Below are 24,234 nucleotides of genomic sequence, written 5' to 3'. Positions count from 1 at the left end.
TAGTTCTGCCCGCCAGCTCCAGACAGAGGCTCTCTCCCAAATGGCAACCTATTTCCTTATATAGTGCATTAAATAGGGAATAGGGTGCCATTTGGAACACAGACGCTGTAGTATTTTGAGGGGAACTTTTCAAGACCTTGTCCCCATAAACCTAGGGTCCTATAAAATCAGTTTTTTTTCTGGTTTTGTTTTTCCAGGTTTCCGATTTATCATTCTGTCAGGTAGGTATAGGCTACTTTGTAGTTAACATTTAATTGGGAAGGTTTTTGGGAATGCCATAACAACTACAAGAAGACAGTTGTCATTCATTTGCATCATCGCTAACGCCTACACGCGCGCGCACACAGACGGGGGCTTTCCTGTGCTGTTGCCTCTTCAGAAAGTTGAAAGAAAATACAAATCACTCACTGATGCATTTTGTTATGTCTTTTGATAATCTAAAGCAAATTCATTTTCTAATAAATTCAATACATTTAGTTGATTTCCTACTAAGTTCAGTACATCTTTGAAATCTGTTTTAATGTCTGGATTCTGTGATTCCACAGATTTTATAGGGCCCTATAACCCCCCCTCCTTCCTCCCTTCATGGACTGATTTATTGCCCTCTTAATGGCAAAGTGCTATTTTTAGATCAGGGGGGTGTTCATGCTCTCTTATGTTCTGAGTCCAGTCCTGACTTCCGCCAGGACAGGGACAAATAAAGACGACAAAGTGGCCATTGGATAAAGCCTTTCCGGAGGCCCAATGTCATTTTTCCTGTGCTCTGGATCGGAGAAACTATGTTCCCATACGTCACAGTGGCAGCAGCCAGAGCCTCCGGAAGACGAGTTATGGGACTGGAATAGTAAGTCAGTCTGTAACCGTTATCAGGCAACAACTGTCAACAGAACAGGTTGCTGTCTCTCACTAGAGATTCTCACGCTACCCCTCTGTCTCTCTCTCTCACTCTCTCTCTCTCGCTTCCATTCTATTAACTTCCTGCCACTGCTCTTATACCCATTTAGAGGGGTTATTTTTATCCCTGCCATTGTTATTGCCCTGTGGTGTTGAGCATTGGAGGTGAATGATTTCTCTCACTCATATTCCAGGTGTTGGTAGTAATGAGGTTCGAATGTGTGCTGTCCAAACCAAGGGCCATCTGAACACTTGCCATTACAGATATCTTGCTTAATTGGTTATGTCTGGGGTGAGCTCTACTAACTTGAAAAGATGATGTTATGCTTCTTTGTGCTTACATTTTCACATCCTTTGCCAGCCTATGCAAATTGAGTGACTCTCCATGGAAATGAGTTCCACGTGAATAGAAGTGCTTGTAGCCTATGTGTAAGGGGAAAGGGGGCTACCTAGTCAGTTGTACACCTGAATGCGTTCCACTGAAATGTGTCTTCCGCGTTTTAACCCAACCTCTCTGAATCACGTGGGGGGGGGGCTCCGTAATCGAAATCCACATCTTCGGCGCCCGGGTAACGGTAGGTTAACGGCCTTGCTCAGGGGCAGAACGACAGATATTTACCTTGTCAGCTCGGGGATTCGATCCAGCAACCTTTCTGTTACTGGCCCAATGCTCTAGGCTATTAGAAAGTGATTAGCTTATAAGGTAGGCGTTTGATGATCTCTAGGCCTATATATACACTGAGTGCACAAAGCATTATGCTCTTTCCATGACAGACTGACTAGGTGACCTTATTGATGTCACCTGTTAAATCAAATCAAACTATTTGTCACATGCGCCAAATACATCAAGTGTAGACCTTACCATGGAATGCTTACTTACAAGCCCTTAACCAACAGTGCAGTTCAAGAAGAGTTTAAGAAAATGTTTACCAAATAGAGTAAAAAATAAAGTACAAAAATAATAAGTAACACAATAACATAACAATAACAAGGCTATGTACAGGGGTACCTGTACCGAGTCAGTGTACTGGGGTACAGGTTAGTTGAGGTAATTTATACATGTAGGTAGGGGTGAAGTGACTATGCATAGGTAACAAACAAACAGCGAGTAGCAGCATTGTACAAGGGGGGGGGTTCAATGTAATAGTCCGGTGGTCATTTGATTAATTGTTCAGCAGTCTTATGGCTTGGGGGTAGAAACTGTTTAGGAGCCTTTTGGTCCTAGACTTGGTGCTCTGGTACTGCTTGCCGTGCGGGAGCAGAGAGAACACTATGATTTGGGTGACTGGAGTCTCTGACAATTTTATGTGCTTTCCTCTCACACCGCCTAGTATATAGGTCCTGGATGGCAGGAAGCTTGGCCCTTAAAGCTTAAAGCCACTTCAATCAGTGTAGATGAAGGGGAGGAGACCGGTTAAAGAAGCCTTGAGACAATTCAGACATTTATTTTGTATGTGTGCCATTCAGAGGTTGAATGGGCAAGACAAAATATTTAAGTGCCTTTGAACGGTGTAAGCTGCACCAGTTTGAGTGTTTCAAGAACTGCAATGCTGCTGGGTTTTTCACGCTCAACAGTTTCCTGTGTGTATCAAGAATGGTCTCTAGTGAGAGACAGCAACCTGTTCTGTTGACAGTTGTTGCCTGATAACGGTTACAGACTGACTTACTATTCCAGTCCCATAACTCGTCTTCCGGAGGCTCTGGCTGCTGCCACTGTGACGTATGGGAACATAGTTTCTCCGATCCAGAGCACAGGAAAAATGACATTGGGCCTCCGGAAAGGCTTTATCCAATGGCCACTTTGTCGTCTTTAAAGGACATCCAGCCAAATTGACAACTGTGGGAAGCATTGGAGTCAACACGGGCCAGCATCCCTGTGGAATGCTTTAGACACCTTGTAGAGGTGACGAATGAGGCAGTTCTGAGGGCAAAAGGGTGTGCAACTCAATATTCGGAAGGTGTTCCTAACGTTTTGTCCACTCAGTGTTTGTATGTATATATCTCTCTCTATATAGATATATAGCTCTATCTATCTGAACAAAAGTATAAATGCAACATGTAAAGTGTTGGTCCTATGTTTCATGAGCTGAAATAAAAGAAAATCGATGGCGTAGCAGTCTAAGGCACTGCATCTTAGTGCTAGAGGCGTCACTTTAGACACTGGTTCGATTCCAGGCTGTATCACAATTGGCCGTATTTGGGAGTCCCATAGGGCTGTGCACAATTGGCCCAGTGTCGTACGGGTTAGCGTTTGGCCGTGGTAGGCCGTCATTGTAAATAAGAATTTGTTCTTGACTGACTTGCCGAGTTAAATAAATAAAATCCCAGAAATGTTCTATACACACTAAAAGCTTATTTCCCTCAAATGTTGTGCACAATTATGTTTACATCCCTGTTAGTGAGCGTTTCTCCTGCTGGGGACAATAAAAGGCCACTCTAAAATGTGCAGTTTTGTCACACAACACAATGTCACAGATGTCTCAAGTTTTGAGGGAGCTTGCAATTGGCAGAGCTGTTGCCAGAGAATAGAATGTTAATTTCTCTACCATAAGCCGCCTCCAACGTCGTTTTAGAGAATTTGGTAGTACGTCCAACCGGCCTCGCAACCTCAGACCATGTGTATGGCGTTTTGGGCGAGCGGTTTGCTAATGTCAACAGAGTGCCCCGTGGTGGCAGTGAGGTTATGGTATGGGCAGGCATAAGCTATGGACAACGAACACAATTGCGTTTTATCAATGTCAATTTATATACACCAGAAGACCGTGACGAGCTCCTGAGGCCCTTTTGTGAGGCACATTTATTTTTTATTTTAATTTTTTTAAGGTATCTGTGACCAATCTGCATTCCCAGTCATGTGAAAATCCATAGATTAGAGACTGATTTCTTCATATGGACTGTAATTCAGTAAAATCTTTTAAATTGTTGCATGTAGCATTTATATTTGTGTTCAGTATATATATTTACTTACTTAGGAACATTGCTGCTTTGGTAGCAAATGCTATGAATAAAATATCCCAAAAATACCAAACTGTTCTCCAGCTCATTCCACCTATATATATTTGCAGTCCTGTTGTTCAAAGCTGTTTCTACAGGATAGTCTCAGACTATCACTGTTAGGGAAGGAGGCGCTGTAACACCACAGGAGTCTCTGACAGAGAGGCTGCTGGGTCCTCCCCCCTGAAGTACATAGGAAGCAGTGATGAGGAAATTGTCCATCTCTTACCACTGACTCTTTAAATTCTCACATTCACACTGTGAACACATCCCTGGTGGGACTCCCCTGCTCTGCATCTTAGGCTTTTGGTTTCTCAGCACAGCAGTAAGCACTGACCTAGATATGATGAATTGTGGTGAATGTTGCTCAGCTTTGCCACCTGGTTACCACCTTGTTGCACGACACAAGCATGTGGGTCACATGGACTCCGTGCCCCGACCCTATTCCCTATACGGTGCACTCCTTTTGACAATGGCACATAAGGCTCTGGTCAAAAGTAGTGCACAAAGGAAATAGTGGGCCATTTGAGACAGCCATGCTTTTCTTTCTTCTAAAACTAAAGCATCCTTTTATCAAGGGTTTCGATCCTCAGTCTTGCTGTGGTGGTTTTCAAGTTGCGCTCCCTGGATCCTGCCATCCCTGCCCCTGATAGTGATGCGCACTCTAATAAGCCCTGATGACCAAAGCAAACGAGGTGCTATGGCCTGTAGCTAGCATAGCCCCCAGTGGGACAACTCTCCCATTTCCTCTCTGGTCACAGAGGACTGGGGCCCAGTTAGGGCACCGCATTTAGGAGGACCCATGCATATTTATGACACCGTGCCATTCCGTTAGAGCAGCCCCCATGTTTTCTGAGAAAAACAAATACAATTATTTTATATTTTTATCGTTTGACATAGAAGACTGTAAAAACACCAGCAAATACATTTTGGAAATCTCTTCCAAAGTATTCCCACACATAATAGAGATGTACAGTATGTGATCGTATATAAATGTAAGCAAGGTTTGAAATTATTATGTTTTAGTCAAATATGATGTCTGTTTGGGCTTCTTGCGGTCAATTTGCAGTCTGAAAATGTTTTGTAATTACGTTCCATCCCCCTGACCATCCGCTCAACAAGAAATCTGCCCATTTTTCTTTCATTTAATTTTCAGGACCACTTCACTGTGGAATTGCCAGTGCTACACTTTTCACTCAACTTGATGAGCATGTGGGTGTATGTGGTTCTTCAGCAGCCATTGACAGACTGTCCTCACCATGCATACTGTTATGTCCCCGGCGGTAATGGCACCCCCTCCTTGTGTGATGTGACAATCCATTCATTTTGTCTAAATTGCTTACTAAGTCTCCTCTCCATTTTTTTTTAAATATTACTTAAATGTCAAAAGGCATGATCATTTTTTTTTTCTAACTCTCAAGTGTTGTGTTGGTTAATTGCGCCAGACAACTGAAAACCTCCAGAGGGGTTTTCTTTACACTTAAATTTTAAATGGATGAAGGACTCCAGTGAATGCCAAAAGAAAAACATTTAAATTACACAATGTTTTTTTTGTAGCACACAGATTGCAGAAATATATGTTGCTTATTTATGCTGTCTAGACTGTTGTGTTAATATTGTAAGTTACACAATGTACATGTTAATGGCACATCCAATGATTGAGAAATCTCGCCAAACCCTTGAGTGTTTGACGTCTATGAACAGTTCATATGAGTATCATGGGGCCGTAATGACGATAAACAAACAGTCCTTTCTATTTTTTAACGAGCACAAACACCGGTCTAAAAATAATAATAATCTGTTTATACGGAAAACCACAACCTGAGGCCTACAGTATAGTAGCATCTGATTGGACAGGCCTTAAGGAAGCTTACTTATACATCTGACACCCCACTTCCTCCCAGGAAGGCCACTATCAGCCAGTGAGCAACATACTGAACTCGCAGACCTTCGACTTATTACTCAACTATAGTTGGAGTGGAACCTGTGGTCTACTTTTATTAAAGAGATTTTGTACTCAAGGGTTTGGTGCATTACTACTACTACGCAAGGAAATGGTCGCTGTTGTAGGTTAAAAGATCTCAAAGCTGTCAACCAACCTGTCAACCAACCGTCAGGTTGATCAGCCATTCGCTGGCTCTATCGCTGGCTTTAATCTGTGTGGTTGCTCACACAAGATTTGATCTACTGACTCATTGTTTGGATTTTATAATGAGTCTACCGAGAAAGTCTCCAGACCACAGCAGACATTTAAGTCAGAGACCTACTCTGTCTCAATTTGGCATGGATGGTTCTTACCACTGGCACCATTACAGAAAACCCTGGCTGAAGCAGTGCTCCCAGTCCACTCCAGAGCAGCCACTGGACGGTTACGACTGGAGGACTTCTGCCAGGTTGGACAGTAGAGATCACAGTGTACTGGAACCGATCCACTTCAGGGTGTTGAGTCTCCCCAGAAGGATGACCACCTGCAGCAGTACTACTGGACCTGCGGAGCAGCACAGTGGACAGGAGAGGCAGCGGTCACTGCGCTCCCTGATTCCCTACCACAGGTCTGTATCAGAGCCAGGGGCTGGCAGCAGTACAGACAAGACTGCAGTCAGGAAGGTGCTCTCAGACGTGGAGGATCAAAATGACCCCTTTGTCCACGGCCTGTTCTCCTCTATATCGCGGAGGATCAGTAGGATTCTCAACATCAAGGATGAGCCTGACCCTGAAAACCAAGTGCCTGGTAGGAGAGCTCACTCTCTCTCTGTGTGTGTGTGTGTGTGTGTGTGTGTGTGTGTGTGTGTGTGTGTGTGAGAGATCCTCTTTAGAATGGCAATTATTGTATACAATAGTGTCGCAAGAGACCTTCCTTCTGAAGGCGCATCTCATTTGAGTTTACTCCACAGTTTATTTTGAGTGGTGTGTTTATTAAGTCCAATACATTACATGGGTAACATGTAAGAACATGATTAGAAGATCTTAAGTGTTTAAAATGGTTTGCAATTATTTTGAAATTGAAATAGCCTAACTGCTGCACTAAGTAGGGCTGCACAATTAATCAAATTCACATTGAAATCACAATGTTGACATTGTCAGTATCCATATTGCATGCAATATTCTTGAAACGCCACCCGCTGCGTGTAACGTCCGTTTTTATACTTCACTTGTAGTTTTCTTCTCTTGCATCTGCTTCCCGCACACTCCAACTCCCGTCCCCTGTCACTCAACCGGCGCAGTTCCTCCTCCTCGCTGTTATATCCTCTTCACAGTGCATTCGGAAAGTATTCAGACTCCTTCCCTTATTCCACATTTTGTTACGTTACAGCCTTATTCTAAAATGGAGTAAATATATATTTTTTGAAATCATCAATCTACACAAAACCCCATAATAACAAAGGGAAACGGGTTTTTAGAAATGTTGACAAATTTTATAAAAAATAAAGAATAGAAATTACTTTTTTACAGTTGAATTCAGAAGTTTACACCTTAGCCAAATACATTTAAACTCAGTTTTTCACAATTCCTGACATTTAATCTTAGTAGAAATTCCCTGTCTTGGGTCAGTTAGGATCACCACTTTACTTTAAGAATGTGAAAATGTCAGAATAATAGGAGAGAGTGATTTATTTCAGCTTTTATTTATTTCATCACATTCCCAGTGGGTCAGAAGTTTACATGCACTCAATTAGTATTTGGTAGCATTGCCTTTAAATTGTTTAACTTGGGTCAAACGTTTCGGGTAGTCTTCCACAAGCTTCCCACAATAAGTTGGGTGAACTTTGGCCCATTCCTCCTGACAGAGCTGGTGTAACTGAGTCAGGTTTGTAGGCCTCCTTGCTCGCACACGCCTTTTCACTTCTGCCCACAAATTTTCTATAGCACTGAGGTCAGGGCTTTGTGATGGCCACTTCAATACCTTGACTTTGTTGTCCTTGAGCCATTTTGCCACAACTTTGGAAGTATGATTTGGGATCATTGTCCATTTGGAAGACCCATTTGCAACCAAGCTTTAACTTCCTGACTGATGTCTTGAGCTGTTGCTTCAATATATCCACATACTTTTCCTCCCTCATGATGCCATCTATTTTGTGAAGTGCACCAGTCCCTCCTGCAGCAAAGCACCCCCACAACATGATGCTTCACGGTTGGGATGGTGTTCTTCGGCTTGCAAGCGTCCCCCTTTTTCCTCCAAACATAACAATGGTCATTATGGCCAAACAGTTCTATTTTTGTTTAATCAGACCAGAGGACATTTTTCCAAAAAGTATGATCTTTGTCCCCATGTGCAGTTGCAAACCGTAGTCTGCCTTTTTTGGAGGTTTTGCAGCAGTGGCTTCTTTCTTGCTGAGCGGCCTTTCAGGTTATGTCGATATAGGACTCGTTTTACTGTGGATATTGATATTTTTGTACCCGTTTCCTCCAGCATCTTCACAAGGGCCTTTGCTGCTGTTCTGGGATTGATCTGCACTTTTCGCACCAAAATACGTTCATCTCTTGGAGACAGAACGTGTCTCCTTCCTGAGCGGTATGACGGCTGCGTGGTCCCATGGTGTTTGTACTTGCGTACTATTGTTTGTACAGCAGAACGTGGTACCTTCAGGCGTTTGGAAATTGCTCCCAAGGATGAACCAGACTTGTGGAGGTCTACAATTTTTTTTTTTTAGGTCTTGGCTGATTACTTTTGATTTACCCATGATGTCAAGCAAAGAGGAGAAATTTGAAGTGGTTGAAGAACGAGTTTTAATGACTCCAACCTAAGTGTATGTAAACTTCCGACTTCAACTGTACATACGTATTCAAACCCTTTGCTTTGAGACTCAAAATTGAGCTCAGCTGCATCCTGTTTCCATTGATCATCCCTAATGTTTCTACAACTTGATTGGAGGCAATCTGTGATAAATTGATTGGACTTGAGGCATAATAATATATACATATGGTCTTACAGCTGTCAGAGCAAAAACCAAGCCATGAGGTCGAAGGAATTGTCCGTAGAGCTCAGAGAGAGGATTGTGTTGAGGCACAGATCTGGGGAAGGATACCAACAAATCTCTGCAGCATTGAAGTTCCCCAAGAACACAGTGGCCTCTATCATTCTTAAATGGAAAAAGTTGGAACCACCAAGACTCTTCCTAGAGCTGGTCACCCGGCCAAACTGAGCAATCGGGAGAGAAGGGCCTTGGTCATGCAGGTGACCAAGAACCCGATGGTCACTCTGACAGAGCTCCAGAGTTCTTCTGTGGCGATGGGATAACCTTCCAGAAGAACAGCCATCTCTGCAGCACTCCACCAATCAGGCTTTTATGGTAGAGTGGCCTGGTGGAGGCCAATCCTCAGTAAAAGGCACATGACAGCCCGCTTGGAGTTTTCCAAAAGGCAACTAAAGGACTCTCAGGCCATAAGAAACAAGATTCTCTGGTCTGATGAAACCAACATCGAACTCTTTGGCCTGAATGACAGGCGTCATGTCTGGTGGAAAGCTGGCACCATCCCTACGGTGAAGCATGGTGGTGGCAGCATCATGCTGTGGGCATGTTTTTCAGCGGCAGGGACTGGGAGAGTAGTCGGGTTTGAGTGAGAGATGAACGGAGCAAAATACAGAGATCCTTGATGAAAACCTGCCCAGAGCGCTCAGGACCTCAGACTGGGGTGTTGGTTCACCTTTCAACAGGACAACGACCCTAAGCACACAGCCAAGACAATGCAGGAGTGGCTTCGGGACAAGTTTCTGAATGTCCTTGAGTGGCCCAGCCAGAGCCCGGACTTGAACCCGATCGAACATCTCTGGAGAGACCTGAAAATAGCTGTGCAGTGACGCTCCCCATCCAACCTGACAGAGCTTGAGAGGATATGCAGAGAAGAATGGGAGAAACTCCTCCCCAAAAACGGGTGTGCCAAGCTTGTAGCATCATACCCAAGAAGACTCGAGGCTATAATCGCTGCCAAAAGTTCAACAAAGTACTGAGTAAAGGGTCTGAATACTTATGTAAATGTGATATTGAGATAGTGTGTAGATTTGAGGGATTTTTAAAAATATTGTTTAATCAATTTTATATTAAGGCTGTAACATAGCAATGTGGAAAAAGTCAAGGGATCTGAATACTTTCCGAATGCACTGTATGTACTTCTTTCACATAGTTTTTTTTACAGGCAAAATACCGTAAATACTATTGGGCAATATTTGTATGTCCCCCTTACAAACAGGCCCATGTTTACCATGTTCTTGCCTGCATACGCCTTTTATACCTCCCTTGCGCATGCCGGCATGCCCGGGGACAAGTGATAGTAGTGGTGTGCAGATGTGGGTGGGCGTCTATTTTTAATTAACCCATGGAGAATATACACGATCAAAAATAAATCCATTATTAATTTGTTTAGGCAGGTCCTAAGAAACATAAGATTAATAAAAATGTATTTTCAATAGAATAGCATATTTAGAGTTTTATGTTACTGGTCTGTGCAGCAATGGCTGCGCCATCCAAATGAAATCAATAGTTTGTTACTTTGTTAATTAAACAAACACAGTCAACAGACCATAGTTATTCTTTTAAATTAAGACTATAATAGAATATAACAGAATAAAATGCAAATAATACACTGCTCAAAAAAATAAAGGGAACACTTAAACAACACAATGTAACTCCAAGTCACACTTCTGTGAAATCAAACTGTCCACTTAGGAAGCAACACTGATTGACAATACATTTCACATACTGTTGTGCAAATGGAATAGACAACAGGTGGAAATTATAGGCAATTAGCAAGACACCCCCAATAAAGGAGTGGTTCTGCAGGTGGGGACCACAGACCACTTCTCAGTTCCTATGCTTCCTGGCTGATGTTTTGGTCACTTTTGAATGCTGGCGGTGCTTTCACTCTAGTGGTTGCATGAGACGGAGTCTACAACCCACACAAGTGGCTCAGGTAGTGCAGCTCATCCAGGATGGCACATCAATGCGAGCTGTGGCAAGAAGGTTTGCTGTGTCTGTCAGCGTAGTGTCCAGAGCATGGAGGCGCTACCAGGAGACAGGCCATTACATCAGGAGACGTGGAGGAGACCGTAGGAGGGCAACAACCCAGCAGCAAGACCGCTACCTCCGCCTTTGTGCAAGGAGGAGCAGGAGGAACACTGCCAGAGCCCTGCAAAATGACCTCCAGCAGGCCACAAATGTGCATGTGTCTGCTCAAACGGTCAGAAACAGACTCCATGAGGGTGGTATGAGGGCCCGACGTCCACAGGTGGGGGTTGTGCTTACAGCCCAACACCGTGCAGGACGTTTAGCATTTGCCAGAGAACACCAAGATTGGCAAATTCGCCACTGGCGCCCTGTGCTCTTCACAGATGAAAGCAGGTTCACACTGAGCACGTGACAGACGTGACAGAGTCTGGAGACGACGTGGAGAACGTTCTGCTGCCTGCAACATCCTCCAGCATGACCGGTTTGGCGGTGGGTCAGTCATGGTGTGGGGTGGCATTTCTTTGGGGGGGCCGCACAGCCCTCCATGTGCTCGCCAGAGGTAGCCTGACTGCCATTAGGTACCGAGATGAGATCCTCAGACCCCTTGTGAGACCATATGCTGGTGCGGTTGGCCCTGGGTTCCTCCTAATGCAAGACAATGCTAGACCTCATGTGGCTGGAGTATGTCAGCAGTTCCTGCAAGAGGAAGGCATTGATGCTATGGACTGGCCCGCCCGTTCCCCAGACCTGAATCCAATTGAGCACATCTGGGATATCATGTCTCGCTCCATCCACCACAGACTGTCCAGGAGTTGGCGGATGCTTTAGTCCAGGTCTGGGAGGAGATCCCTCAGGAGACCATCCGCCACCTCATCAGGAGCATGCCCAGGCGTTGTAGGGAGGTCATACAGGCACGTGGAGGCCACACACACTACTGAGCCTCATTTTGACTTGTTTTAAGGACATTACATCAAAGTTGGATCAGCCTGTAGTGTGGTTTTCCACTTTAATTTTGAGTGTGACTCCAAATCCAGACCTCCATGGGTTGATAAATTGGATTTTCATTGATTATTTTTGTGTGATTTTGTTGTCAGCACATTCAACTATGTAAAGAATAAAGTATTTAATAAGATTATTTCTTTCATTCAGATCTAGGATGTGTTGTTTAAGTGTTCCCTTTATTTTTTTGAGCAGTATATTTTTCCACACAACTTGTGCCATGGGAGCGTGTATTTCTATGTATTATGGATCCCCATTAGCTGCTACCAAGGCAGCAGCTACTCTTCCTGTGGTCCAGTAAAATTAAGTCAATTGTACAATTTGAAAACATTACAATACATTCGCTACAGATTTCACAACGCATTGTGTGCCCTCAGACCCCTACTCTACTACCACATATCTACCACACAAAATCTGTGTGTATAGTGCGTACTGTATGTTATCGTGTGTATTTAAGTGGAACCGCTGTCATATTAAAAATAAAGTGATATTTTTAAACAGAACCCAAGTCCATGCTTTTTTGATCCACCAATTGACCGATTGAAAATAGGATTGCTATTATTTTCTAAAGGATTTGAGTCTCTTGTTCATATTTCACAATCTCCCGCGGGCTTTTGGAGTTGTCTACTGATCGAGCAGAAAAATCGTCCTACTCTTGATTTAGTCTACATTATTTTTTCCATGCTAAATGTTTCTGATCAGTGATAGATGAGGAAACAAAAATATGAGCAATACCACCTCCACTTATTTGCCGAGCCAGAAACCAATTAAGCAAATAGCCTACAGGTGGAGATTCAGTGAAACAAAATCACATTGATTATCAGTGAAGACTTTGGTCGGGAGTAGGCCTAGGCTACTAAACGACTGAATGAAAAGCAAAATAATCCACTATTAACCATTGTGCTTTGCTGGGAAAAAATGAGGTCCATTGTGGTATGGGTCAGATAGACCCACACAGTTTAAACACAGGCAGTCAAAGAATCAAGTAAAAACAAACACAACTTGATTTTTGTCTTGTCCGACCTTTTGTGAAGAAGAAATACAAGAACATTTGATTTCAAAAACTTTATATTTAAGAACTATTTGTTTAACATATTTCCTTTCTCACAAACAATCGTTTTCTGTTTCCCCAAGTAGGCATTTGTTTTGTATTTCCCAGTAACAATTAGGTGTGATTTGACCCTATCGGTCAAAATGTTCCCTTCAGTCTTTCTCTCCACATGTTGAACACAATGTACGTGTGTGTGTGCTTTCTGCAGTTGTATTTATTGCATTCTACACAAGTGGTGCAGCTTTTACTGTCTTGTCGAAGGGGGGCAGAGAAAATCAGTAGGCCCTGGAACAATTTTGATTACATTGGAAGCTGACAGTCTACCTTGACTTCTTTGTGGTGACGGTGACCATTCTATATTACCATCAGTATGTTCACATTTTGAAGTTAGGTTCATGACCCTAAATGAAAAAAAGTCATTTAATTTCATGGAGAAAAGGGGAGGTTAACTGGTCAAATTGACCCACAACATAACAGGAGGGTTAAACTACATAGATTCACTATAAGTTTGCATGCTGTTGTTAGGTCAAATTAATGCCACCACTTATGATTACTCTATTTTTCTTGCGCTGGACCCAATGATTTATGAAAACTTGCTTGATGGGTCGATGTCCTCATTGGGGTTTTACAGATGTTTAATATGTTTTATGTACACTATTAGAATATTTATGAAATGCACATTGTTATATTTGGTAACACTTATTTTCCCTCGACTCCAACCCCATTAGACGCATTGAACGGATGTGCGTGGAGCTATGTCTACATAAGGGTGCTAAGTTTAAAAGAAACTCACAATAGCTCTGACAAAGGCCTTAATTAAGGCCCACACGTGAAGCTTATTAAAGAGCAGTGATACTAGCAAGAGCAGTGTGCGGGTTTCTTCTTTTTTCTCATCTTATTGAACTGTTACCGTGCACCTGCAACAAAGATAGCTCAGATGTGCGAGTGCCTTTTTTGAATTTTGAGGTCAAATACAGTCAACAGATTGTTCCAAACAAGAATAATGCAGCTTTCCTCTTTGCTTCTTAAAATAAATAATTATATTTCTATGATTCCAACAGTTCTCACAAGTGTTTTGATCTACAGTATATTACAAGTCAAATCGCAGTCACAATATTTTTCCCATATCTTGGAGCCTTCGAACCAAGTTATAGTGCCCTATTTAGGTTTCTGTTGCTATTATTTACTGCAATACAAGTGTGTACTATTGTGCATTTTCATATCTTGCTTTTTTTTTCCTGTGGGGAGGAGTCTGCTTCTAATTGCTTGTAAGGGATCTGCCTTTGGGCCGCCTTTCTGATAAAGGAGCAGATATTCACCATTTAATTGACTTGAATCCTGTAATGCTTAACCAAAGAGCAGTGTGTGTGAACATTCTTTAATTTATGCTAATTGCATTTTCCAACTAAAGTATCGCATGAAGTATAATATTCAGAGTCTCTGAAAATATATATATATATATATATATATATATATTTTTTTTTTTCTCCCCCATTCCTGGCAACCAACATGAAAAGGAAAAAAAATATCTTGCTTGAAAATTGCTGGGTCATTTCTGATCTGTACCATGGTATTTGATTTCCCATCAATATATGAGAACAGAGCAGTCTGTGATTTGTCATGCTGAAATTAATGGAAATGGTCCCTGATAATTTTCACCTCACAGCACATCTGCAGTGTGTATGCTTAGGTCACGCATGCAGTTATGCCAACTGTAATTCAAGAGTAGAAATGACAATGCTCATACAACTGTGGTTTGACAGATTAGAATAATCTATTTATTTTTCCTGAAATTAGCCATCAGGGAACATTAGCGCCAGATAGCCTAGTTCCCTCCATTTTATAGGTTTGGTTACGTGGGAGGGTGGTTACGTGGGAGGGGGTAAATTAGAACTTGATCACTGATGTGATGGGCTTTTGTGTAATTAGTCACACTTCACTGTGTTTTAATAAGAACATTTTTTATATTTTTAAGGGACTGAAGGTGTAGGCCACTACTTTTTTTTAAGTGGACAGTTTCATCTGTCACACAATGGCTTCCCTGTGTATATGTAACTTATTTACACTTAACAAAAATACAAACACAACATGTAAAGTGTTGGTCTCATGTTTCACGAGCTGAAATAAAAGATCTCTGAAATTTTCAACAACATCTGGCTATGTCACATGCGGGATCATCTGACACCAGCCAGCCGGACAGTTGATGAAACTGTGGGTTAGCACAACCAAAGAATTTCTGCACAAACTGTAAGAAATCGTCTCAGGGAAGCTCACCTGCGCGCTCGTCGTTCTCACCAGGGTCCTGATCACAACGAACACAATTGCATTTTATCGATCGCACTTTCAATGCACAGAGATACCATGACTAGATCCTGAGGCCCATTGTTGTGCCATTCATCCTCCGCCATCACCTCATGTTTCAGCATGATAATGCACGGTCCATGTCGCAAGGATCTGTACACAATTCCTGAAAGCTGAAAATGTCCTAGTTCTGCATACTCACTAGATATGTCACACATTGAGCATGTTTGGGATGCTATAGATCGACGTGTACAACGGCGTGTTCCATTCCAGCAAATATGCAGCAACTGCCCACAGCCGTTGAAGAGGATTGGGACAACATTCCACAGGCCACAATCAACAGCCAGATCAACTCTATGTGAAGGATATGTCATACTGCATAAGGCAAATGGTGGACACACACCAGATACTGACTGCTTTTCTAGTCCACGCCACTACTTTTTGTTTTGTTTTAAGGTATCTGTGACCAACAGATGTATTTCTGTATTCCCAGTCATGTGAAGTCCATAGATTAGAGCCTAATGAATTTATATCAATTGACTGATTTCCTTATATGAACAGAGGCAAATATTTGAAGTTGTTGCATGTTGCCTTCCTATTTTTGTTCAGTGTAGTTTGTTGTACTGCTTTAACATAGGATTTGCAGTATTTTGCCTGTATAAAAAGTGTTTATACAGTGCATTCGGAAAGTATTCAGACCCCTTGACTTTTTCCACATTTTGTTTCACGTTATAGCTAGGGTTGCACATGTTGGGGAATATTCAGAGGTGGAAACTTTCCTTGGGAACTAACAGAAATATATGTATGTATGTGTGTATGTGTGTATGTATGTATGTATGTATGTATGTATGTATGTATGTATGTATGTATGTATGTATGTATGTATGTATGTATGTATGTATGTATGTATGTATGTATGTGTGTATGTGTGTGTGTGTGTGTGTATGTGTGTGTGTGTGTGTGTGTATGTGTATATATATATGTGTATGGGAATTAATGGAAATGGATACAAATTAATATTAATACCATTTAAATGTAGATGTTTTTGCATTGGATATATTTACCATATATGGAGACAGAAACAAAAACATTTTACCTTATCATAAGTAGACAGAATTGCAAATGATTAAATCCTTCCAATAGAAAACAATTACCGTAATTTACGGACTATTAAGCGCACCTGAATATAAGCCGCACCCACTGAATTAAAAAAAAAAGTATTATTTTGAACATAAATAAGCTGCACATGTCTATAAGCCGCAGGTGCCTACCGGTACATTGAAACAAATGAACTTTACACAGGCTTTAACGAAACACGGCTTGTAACAAAAATAAATAGGCTTTAACGAAACACGGCTTGTAACAAAAAATAAAAAATTAGCAGTAAACAGTAGCCTACCAAGAAAGTCATTGGTCACTATCTTCCTCCTCCTGTGCACTGAAACCACTGAAACCATCTCCTTCGGTGTCGGAGTTGAATAGCCTCAGAATTGCTATTGGATCATTTTCATTGTCGCTCTCGTCACTTTCATCCGGAGGCAAATCCCCCGCTGAGCCCTCTTCAACATGCAGCAGTCCAGCCTTTCGAAACCCGTTGATGATAGTGGATTTTTTGACAATGCTCCACGCTGTCAGGACCCACTGGCAGACTTGACCATAAGTTGCTCTTCGCATGCGGCCCGTTTTAGTGAAGGATTTCTCCCCACTTGTCATCCAAGCCTCCCGCTGAACACGGAGCACCACCTTAAATGCACGATTTACACTGATGTCGAGTGGCTGCAAATACTTTGTTGTGCCCCCAGGAATCAGGGTGACAAAATGACTACCGTAATCAGAATGATGGGAAGTTTGAGAGCGCTCGATTTAATCTAAACGGTAACCAAAAATAGTTGTTTGACCTTAACCCGTTCGGCAATTTCATTGGTCTAATGAAAGCTTCATGACGGCAAAAAACTGAGCACGTCACAGAATGTGTTTTTTTGGAGAAAAAAAATTGAAAGAGGGAAAAATCCATATATTAGCCACTTCATTGTTTAAGCCGCGAGGTTCAAAGCCTGGGAAAAAAGTTGCGGCTTATAGTTCGGGAAATTACGGTAATATATTTTGTTACAAATTGAACTTTAATTAATTGAGTTGAATCTTCACATGGGACGATTTCACTGAACAAAAAAAAAAGGGAATATTGAATGATCCCCAATGATCCATCGCATTTCCCACAAACTTTTTCAACATACATCTGTAAAATAATAGTCTAGAAACTAAAGCTTTGGTTGTCTTCATCTCAAGCTTCTATGTCTTCTCCCTGGACCTCCTGAATGTCCACCTGTTGAACATCAGACTCTGAGGCCTCATCTTCACTGTCACTTTCCAACCTTGTTGATGGCTCGTTGTCAGGCTTAAAATCCTTAAATATGCCCGGATGGCCACCGATTTTCAACCCTTGTATAGGTCAGCCTGTAGCGTGCTTTGGCGTGTGTGTTCCCAAACAAGGACCAGTTGCGCTCTGAGGCGGCTGATGTTGGTGGGATTTGGAGGAGGATGGAGTCAACAGGGGAAAGAGCCTCAGATCCACAAAGTCCCTTCCACCAGGTGGCTGATGAGATACAGTTGAAGTTTACATACATTTAAACTCAGTTTTTAACAATTCCTGACATTTAATCCTAGTAAAAAATCCCTGTTTTAGGTCAGTCAGAATCACCACTTTATTTTAGGAATATGAAATGTCAGAATAATAGTAGAGAATGATTTCTTTCACCTTGTATTTCTTTCATCATATTCCCAGTGGGTCAGAAGTTTACATGCATTCAATTAGTATTTGGTAGCATTGCCTTTAAATTGTTTAACTTTGGTCAAACGTTTCAGGTAGCCTTCCACAACCTTCCCACAATAAGTTGGGTGAATTTTGGCCCATTCCTCCTGACAAAGCTCGTATATCTGAGTCAGGTTTGTAGGCCTCCTTGCTCTCACACGCTTTTTCAGATCTGCCCAGAAATGTTCTATAAGATTGAGGTCCGGGCTTTGTGATGGCCACTTCAATACCTTGACTTTGTTGCCCTTAAGCCATTTTGCCACAACTTTGGAAATATGCTTGGCGTCATTGTCCATTTGGAAGACCCATTTGCGACGAAGCTTTAACTTCCTGACTGATGTCTTGAGATGTTGCTTCAATATATCCAGATCCATTTCCATCCTCATGATGCCATCTATTTTGTGAAATGCACCAGTCCCTCCTGCAGCAAAGGACCCCCACAACATGATACTGCCACCCCCTTGCTTCACGGTTGGGATGGTGTTTTTCGGCTTGCAAGCCTCCGCCTTTTTCCTCCAAACATAACGATGGTCATTATGGCCAAACAGTTCTATTTTTGTTTAATCAGACCAGAGGACATTTCTCCAAAAAGTATGATCTTTGTCTCCATGTGCAACTGCAAACTGTAGTCTGGCTTTTTTATGAAGGTTTTGGAGCAGTGGCTTCTTCCTTACTGAGCAGGCCTTTCAGGTTATGTCGACTATAGGACTCGTTTTACTGTGGATATTGATATTTTTGTACCTGTTTCCTCCAGCATCTTCACAAGGTCTTTTGCTGTTGTTCTGGGATTGATTTGCACTTTTCGCACCAAAGTGCGTTCATCTCTAGGAGACAGAACGTGTCTCCTTCCTGAGCGGTATGACGACTGCGTGGTCCCATGGTGTTTATACTTGCGTACTATTGTTTGTACAGATGAAAGTGGTACCTTCAGGCGTTTGGAAATTCCTCCCAAGGATGAACCAGACTTGTGGAGGTCTACCATTTGTTTCTGAGGTCTTGGCTGATTTCTTTTGATTTTCCCATGATGTCAAGCAAAGAGGCACTGAGTTTGAAGGTAGGCCTTGAAATACATCTACAGGTACACCTCCAATTGACTCAAATGATGTCAATTAGCCTATCAGAAGTTTCTAAAGCCATGAGATAATTTTCTGGAATTTTCCAAGCTGTTTAAAGGCACAGTCAACTTAGTGTATGTAAACTTCTGACCCACTGGAATTGTGATACAGTGAAATAATCTGTCTGTAAACAATTGTTGGAAATATTGCTTGTGTCATGCACAAAGTAGATGTCCTAACCGACTTGCCAAAACTATAGTTTGTTAACAAGAAATTTGTGGAGTGGTTGAAAAACAAGTTTTATTAATGACTCCAACCTAAGTATATGTAAACTTTCGACTTCAACTGTATGTTGGCATGACTGCCATATTCCATCCCAAATCCCTTGCTTGGAAGTCTACTTCGCCAGACTGTCAAGAACATTTCCTTCATTCAGGCCAAGGTGGCGAGACACGGTGGAGATGACACCATAGGCTTTGTTGATCTCTGCACCAGACAGGATGGTCTTGCCAGCGTAGTTTAGGTCCAACATGTACGCTGCGGCGTGTATGGGCTTCAGGCAGAAATCTTCACACTTTTTGATGTTTTTCAGAACTGCAGTTCCTCTGCTTGGAGTAACAGTGAAGTGGGCAGGGCAGTTCGGATTTCTTCTCTTACATCTGCAAGCAGAGTCTGAACATCAGACAGGATTGCATGATCCCCCTCAATCTGTGCAATGGCTACTGCTATAGGTTTCTGGCTGCTTACCACTCTCTCCCAAAATACATCATCCAGGAGGATCCTCTTGATGGGGCTGTTCATATCGGCAGACTGTGATATGGACATTTCTTGGAGCCTCCTTCCCCTCCAGGAGACTGTCAAACAGGATGACAACACCACCCCAACAGGTGTTGCTGGGCAGCTTCAATGTGGTGCTCTTATTCTTCTCACTTTGCTTGGTGAGGTAGATTGCTGCTATAACTTGATGACCCTTCACATGCCTAACCATTTCATTGGCTCTCTTATAGAGTGTATCCATTGTTTTCAGTGCCATGATGTCCCTGAGGAGCAGATTCATTGCATGTGCAGCACAGCCAATGGGTGTGATGTGAGGGTAGGACTCCTCCACTTCAGACCAAGCAGCCTTTATGTCACCAGTGCAAATACCTTCTGTGCTCCAAGGTCATTGATGACTGCCTTCAGCTCCGGTGTTTCTGTTGTCCCTTGTCTGTGCTCTTGTAGAATAGTGTTTGAGGGGTGGAGATGATGTAGTTAATTATTCCTTGCCCACGAACATTCGACCACACATCAGAGTATATTGCAATATAGTCTGCTTTCTCTATCATTTGCTTGACCATTACCTTTGAACTCTGTTGAACTCTGCATCCAGCAAATTGGTAGATAAAGCATGTCTGGTTGGAGGGGTGTATGCTGGGCAAAGAACATTCAGAACTCTCTTCTAATATTCATTGCATCAGAGGTGAACCAGTTGCATACACAGCTCGAGCAAGACATTCATCAGCATTTCTCTGACTGCATTCCTCCATTGAGTCAAAAACACTACTGATTCCAGGAGGACCATGAGCTGTTACTATCGATAAGGTGTCTGATTCATCATTTTCACCTCAAATAGAAGTAGAGGGACTTTTTTCAGAGGTTGCTTGTTGCATTCTTCAAATTTTTTGGCACAATATTTGCAAATGTACACACATTTTACTTCTACATTTGCTGCAGTGAAATGTCTCCACACATCAAATGATGCCCTTGTAAACAAATGTGGAAACAAATAAATACAATTCGATGTACAGAAAAATAGTTGAGCAGTAAACAACTCCTTTGTAAGATAAATGTTTTAAAATGTAATATGTATGGAAACAGGTGAATTAACACTCCTCAGTTAGCAGGCTCAAGCAAGCTTAAACCCACATGGTAGCAAAAACTAACTAGCAGAAATTGTTAAGAAGTTAGAAATGATTTAAACACACTTTGCTGTAGGCTACAATTTACTAGTTTACAAAAAATCATGCATGTCATATAAAATATATTCACCCCACCCAGTATTGTAATCAAAATTTACTAGAAAGCATGTAGTCCTTGGCTCAGACAGTGTCGTGGTGTGGGCTCAATGTCATCTCATTAGTGTGCAAGATCTTGAGAATCAGCTGTACATGTGAATGAAGGATGCACTGTGCATGCAGAGGGTTGCAATTCCATTGAATTGGGGTTAGTTTAACCAAAATGTGCCACAATACCCTTATGTGTTTCCCACAAAAAAGGTTCACAGTTTTTTAAGCTAACTTTTTTTGATGAATTTAAGCAAAATTCCCGGGCTTAACTTCCCACAGAAAATTTCCAGAAATTTCCCGGAAAGTTTCCAACCCTTTGCATCCCTAGTTATAGCCTTTATCTAAAATGTATTACATTGACGAGGGGAAAAAACTATCTAAACACAATACCCCATACTGAGAAAGCAAAAATAGGTTTAGAATTTTTAGCAAAATGTATTAGAAATAAAACACTGAAATATATCACATTTACAAAAGTATTCAGACCCTTTACTGGGTACTTTGTTGAAGCACCTTTTTTCAGCGATTACAGCCTTGAGTCTTTTTGGGTATGACGCTACAAGGTTGGCACACCTGTATTTGGGGAGATTCTCCCATTCTTCTCTGCAGATCCTCTCAAGCTCTGTCAGGTTGGATGGGGAGCATTGCTGTACAGCAATTTTCAGGTCTCTGCAGTGATGTTCGACCAGGTTCAAGTCCGGACTCTGGCTGGGTCACTCAAGGACATTTAGAGACTTGTCCCGAAGCCATTCCTGCGTTGTCTTGGCTGTGTGCTTAGGGTCGTTGTCCTGTTGAAAGGTGAACCTTCACCCCAGTCTGAGGTCCTGAGCGCTCTGGGGCAGGTTTTCATCAAGGATCTCTCTGTACTTTGCTCTGATCATCTTTCCCTCGATCTTGACTTGTCTCCCAGTCCCTGCTGCTGAAAAACATCCCCGCAGCATGATGCTGCCACCATGCTTCACCGTAGGGATGGTGCTAGGTTTCCTCCAGACGTGGGGTCAATGCCAATAGTCCGGACTGCCATTTTGATTAATTGTTCAGCAGTCTTATGGCTTGGGGGTAGAAGCTGTTAAGGAACCTTTTGGACCTAGACATGGCGCTCTGGTACAGCTTGCCGTGCAGTAGCAGATAGAACAGTCTGTGACTTGTGTGACTGGAGTCTTTGACAATTTTTTGTGCCTTCCTCTGACACCAGCTGGTATATAGGTCCTGGATGGCAGGAAGCTTGGCCCCAGTGATGTACTGGGCAATACGCACTATCCTCTGTGGCGCCTTTGGGTCAGATGCCATGCAGTTGCCATACCTAGCTGTGATGCAACCGGTCAGGATGTCCTCTGGTGCAACTGTCAAACTTTTGGGGGATTTGGGGACCGATGCCAAATATTGTAAGTCTCCTTAGGGGGCAAAGGCATTGTCGTGCCCTCTTCACGACTTTCTTGGTGTGTTTCGTTGCTAATGTGGACACCAAGGAACTTGAAACTGTCGACCCCACTCCACTACAGCCCCGTCGATGTGAATGGGGGTGTGTTCGGCCCTAATTTTCCTGTAGTCCATAATCATCTCCTTTGTCTTGCTCACGTTGAAGGAGAGGTTGTTTTCCTTGCACCATGCTGCCAGGTTTCTGACCTCCTCCCTATAGGCTGTCTCATCGTTGTCGGTGATCAAACCTACCACCGTTGTGTCGTCAGCGAACTTAATAATGGTGTTGGAGTCGTGCTTGGCCACGCAGTCGTGGGGGCCCCCCGAGTTGAGGATCAGTGTGGCGGCCTGTCAGGAAGTCCAAGATCCAGTTGCAGAGGGAGGTGTTTAGACTCAAGGATCCTTAGCTTAGTGATGAGCTTTGTGGGCACTATGGTGTTGAACACTGAGCTGTAGTCAATGAACAGCATTCTCACATAGGTGTTCCTTTTGTCCAGGTGAGAAAGGGCAGTGTGGAGTGCAATTGAGATTGCGTAAACTGTGGATCTGTTGGGGCACTATGTGAATTGGAGTGGGTCTAGGGTTTTCGGGATGATGGTGTTGATGTGAGACATGACCAGCCTTTTAAAGAAATTCATGGCTACTGACATGAGTGCTACGGTGCGTTAGTCATTTAGGCATGTTACCTTGGTGTTCTTGGGCACAGGGACTATGGTGGTCTGCATGAAACATGTAGGTATTTCAGACTCGGTCAGGGAGAGGGTGAAAATGTCAGTGAAGACACTTGCCAGTTGGGCCACGCATGCTTTGAGTACAATTCCTGGTAATCTGTCTGGCCCCATGGCCTTGTGAATGTTGACCTGTTTAAAGGTATTGCTCACATTGGCTACGGAGAGCGTGATCACACAGTCGTCTGGGACATCTGGTGCTCTCATGCATGCTTCATTGTTGCTTGCCACGAAACGAGCATAAAAGGCTGGGTTTCCCTTTGTAGTCTAATAGTTTGGAAGCCCTGCCACATCCGACGAGCGTCGGAGCCGGTGTAGTACAATTTAATCTTAGTCCTGTATTGATGCTTTGCCTGTTTGATGGCTCGTCTCAGGGCATTGCAGGATTTCTTATAAGCGTCCGGATTAGTGTCCCGCTCCTTGAAGCAGCAGCTCTAGCTTTTAGCTCAGTGCGGATGTTACCTGTAATCCATGGCTTCTGGTTGGTATATGTACGTACGGTCACTGTGGGGACGACGTCGTCGATGCACTTTTTGATGAAGCGTGGTATACTCCTCAGTGCCATTTTGATAAATCCCGGAACACATTCCAGTCTGTGCTAGCAAAACAGTCCTGTAGCGTAGTGTCTGCGTCATCTGACCACTTCCGTATTGAGAGAGTCACTGGTACTTACTACTTTAGTTTTTGCTTTTAAGCAGGATATAATTATGGTCAGATTTTCCAAATTGAGGGAGAGCTTTGTACGCTTCTCTGTGTGTGGAGTAAAGGTGGTCTAGAGATTTTATTTTCCTCTGGTTGCACATGTGACATACTGGTAGAAATTAGGTTAAACAGATTTATGCTTGCCTGCATAAAAGTCCATGGCCACTAGGAGCGCCGTTCTGGATGAGCATTTTCTTGTATGCTTATATTCTTATACAGCTCGTTGAGTGCGGTCTTAGTGCCAGCGTCAGTTTGTGGTGGTAAATAGATGGCTACGAAAAATATTGATAGTG

The 24,234-nt window shown here is 42.7% G+C and overlaps 1 protein-coding gene across 6 annotated transcripts in view; it reads left to right on the top strand.

Annotated features, from left to right (window-relative positions):
• LOC106599426 (ras GTPase-activating protein nGAP) overlaps positions 1 to 24,234 on the top strand; it is a 111,368-nt gene that overhangs the window by 18,653 nt on the left and 68,481 nt on the right. For 2 of the 6 annotated variants that reach the window (XM_014190653.2, XM_014190652.2), the window contains exon 1: positions 5,805 to 6,619. The exons of 2 other annotated variants lie outside the window; for them this stretch is intronic. In XM_014190653.2, coding sequence (XP_014046128.1) covers positions 6,100 to 6,619 — 520 coding nt within the window. In that variant the 5' untranslated portion in view covers positions 5,805 to 6,099. Of the gene's footprint in view, positions 1 to 667; positions 845 to 5,803; positions 6,620 to 24,234 lie in introns of those variants that run through there. 2 more of the 6 variants (XM_014190658.2, XM_014190654.2) reach the window with 2 other exon arrangements.

The sequence above is a fragment of the Salmo salar genome, chromosome ssa03 (genome assembly GCF_905237065.1).
Source record: "Salmo salar chromosome ssa03, Ssal_v3.1, whole genome shotgun sequence".
In the NCBI taxonomy this organism is placed as follows: Eukaryota; Metazoa; Chordata; class Actinopteri; order Salmoniformes; family Salmonidae; genus Salmo; species Salmo salar.
The sequence above is the reverse complement of the archived record's forward strand: the minus strand, read 5'-3'. Positions and strand labels throughout refer to the sequence as shown.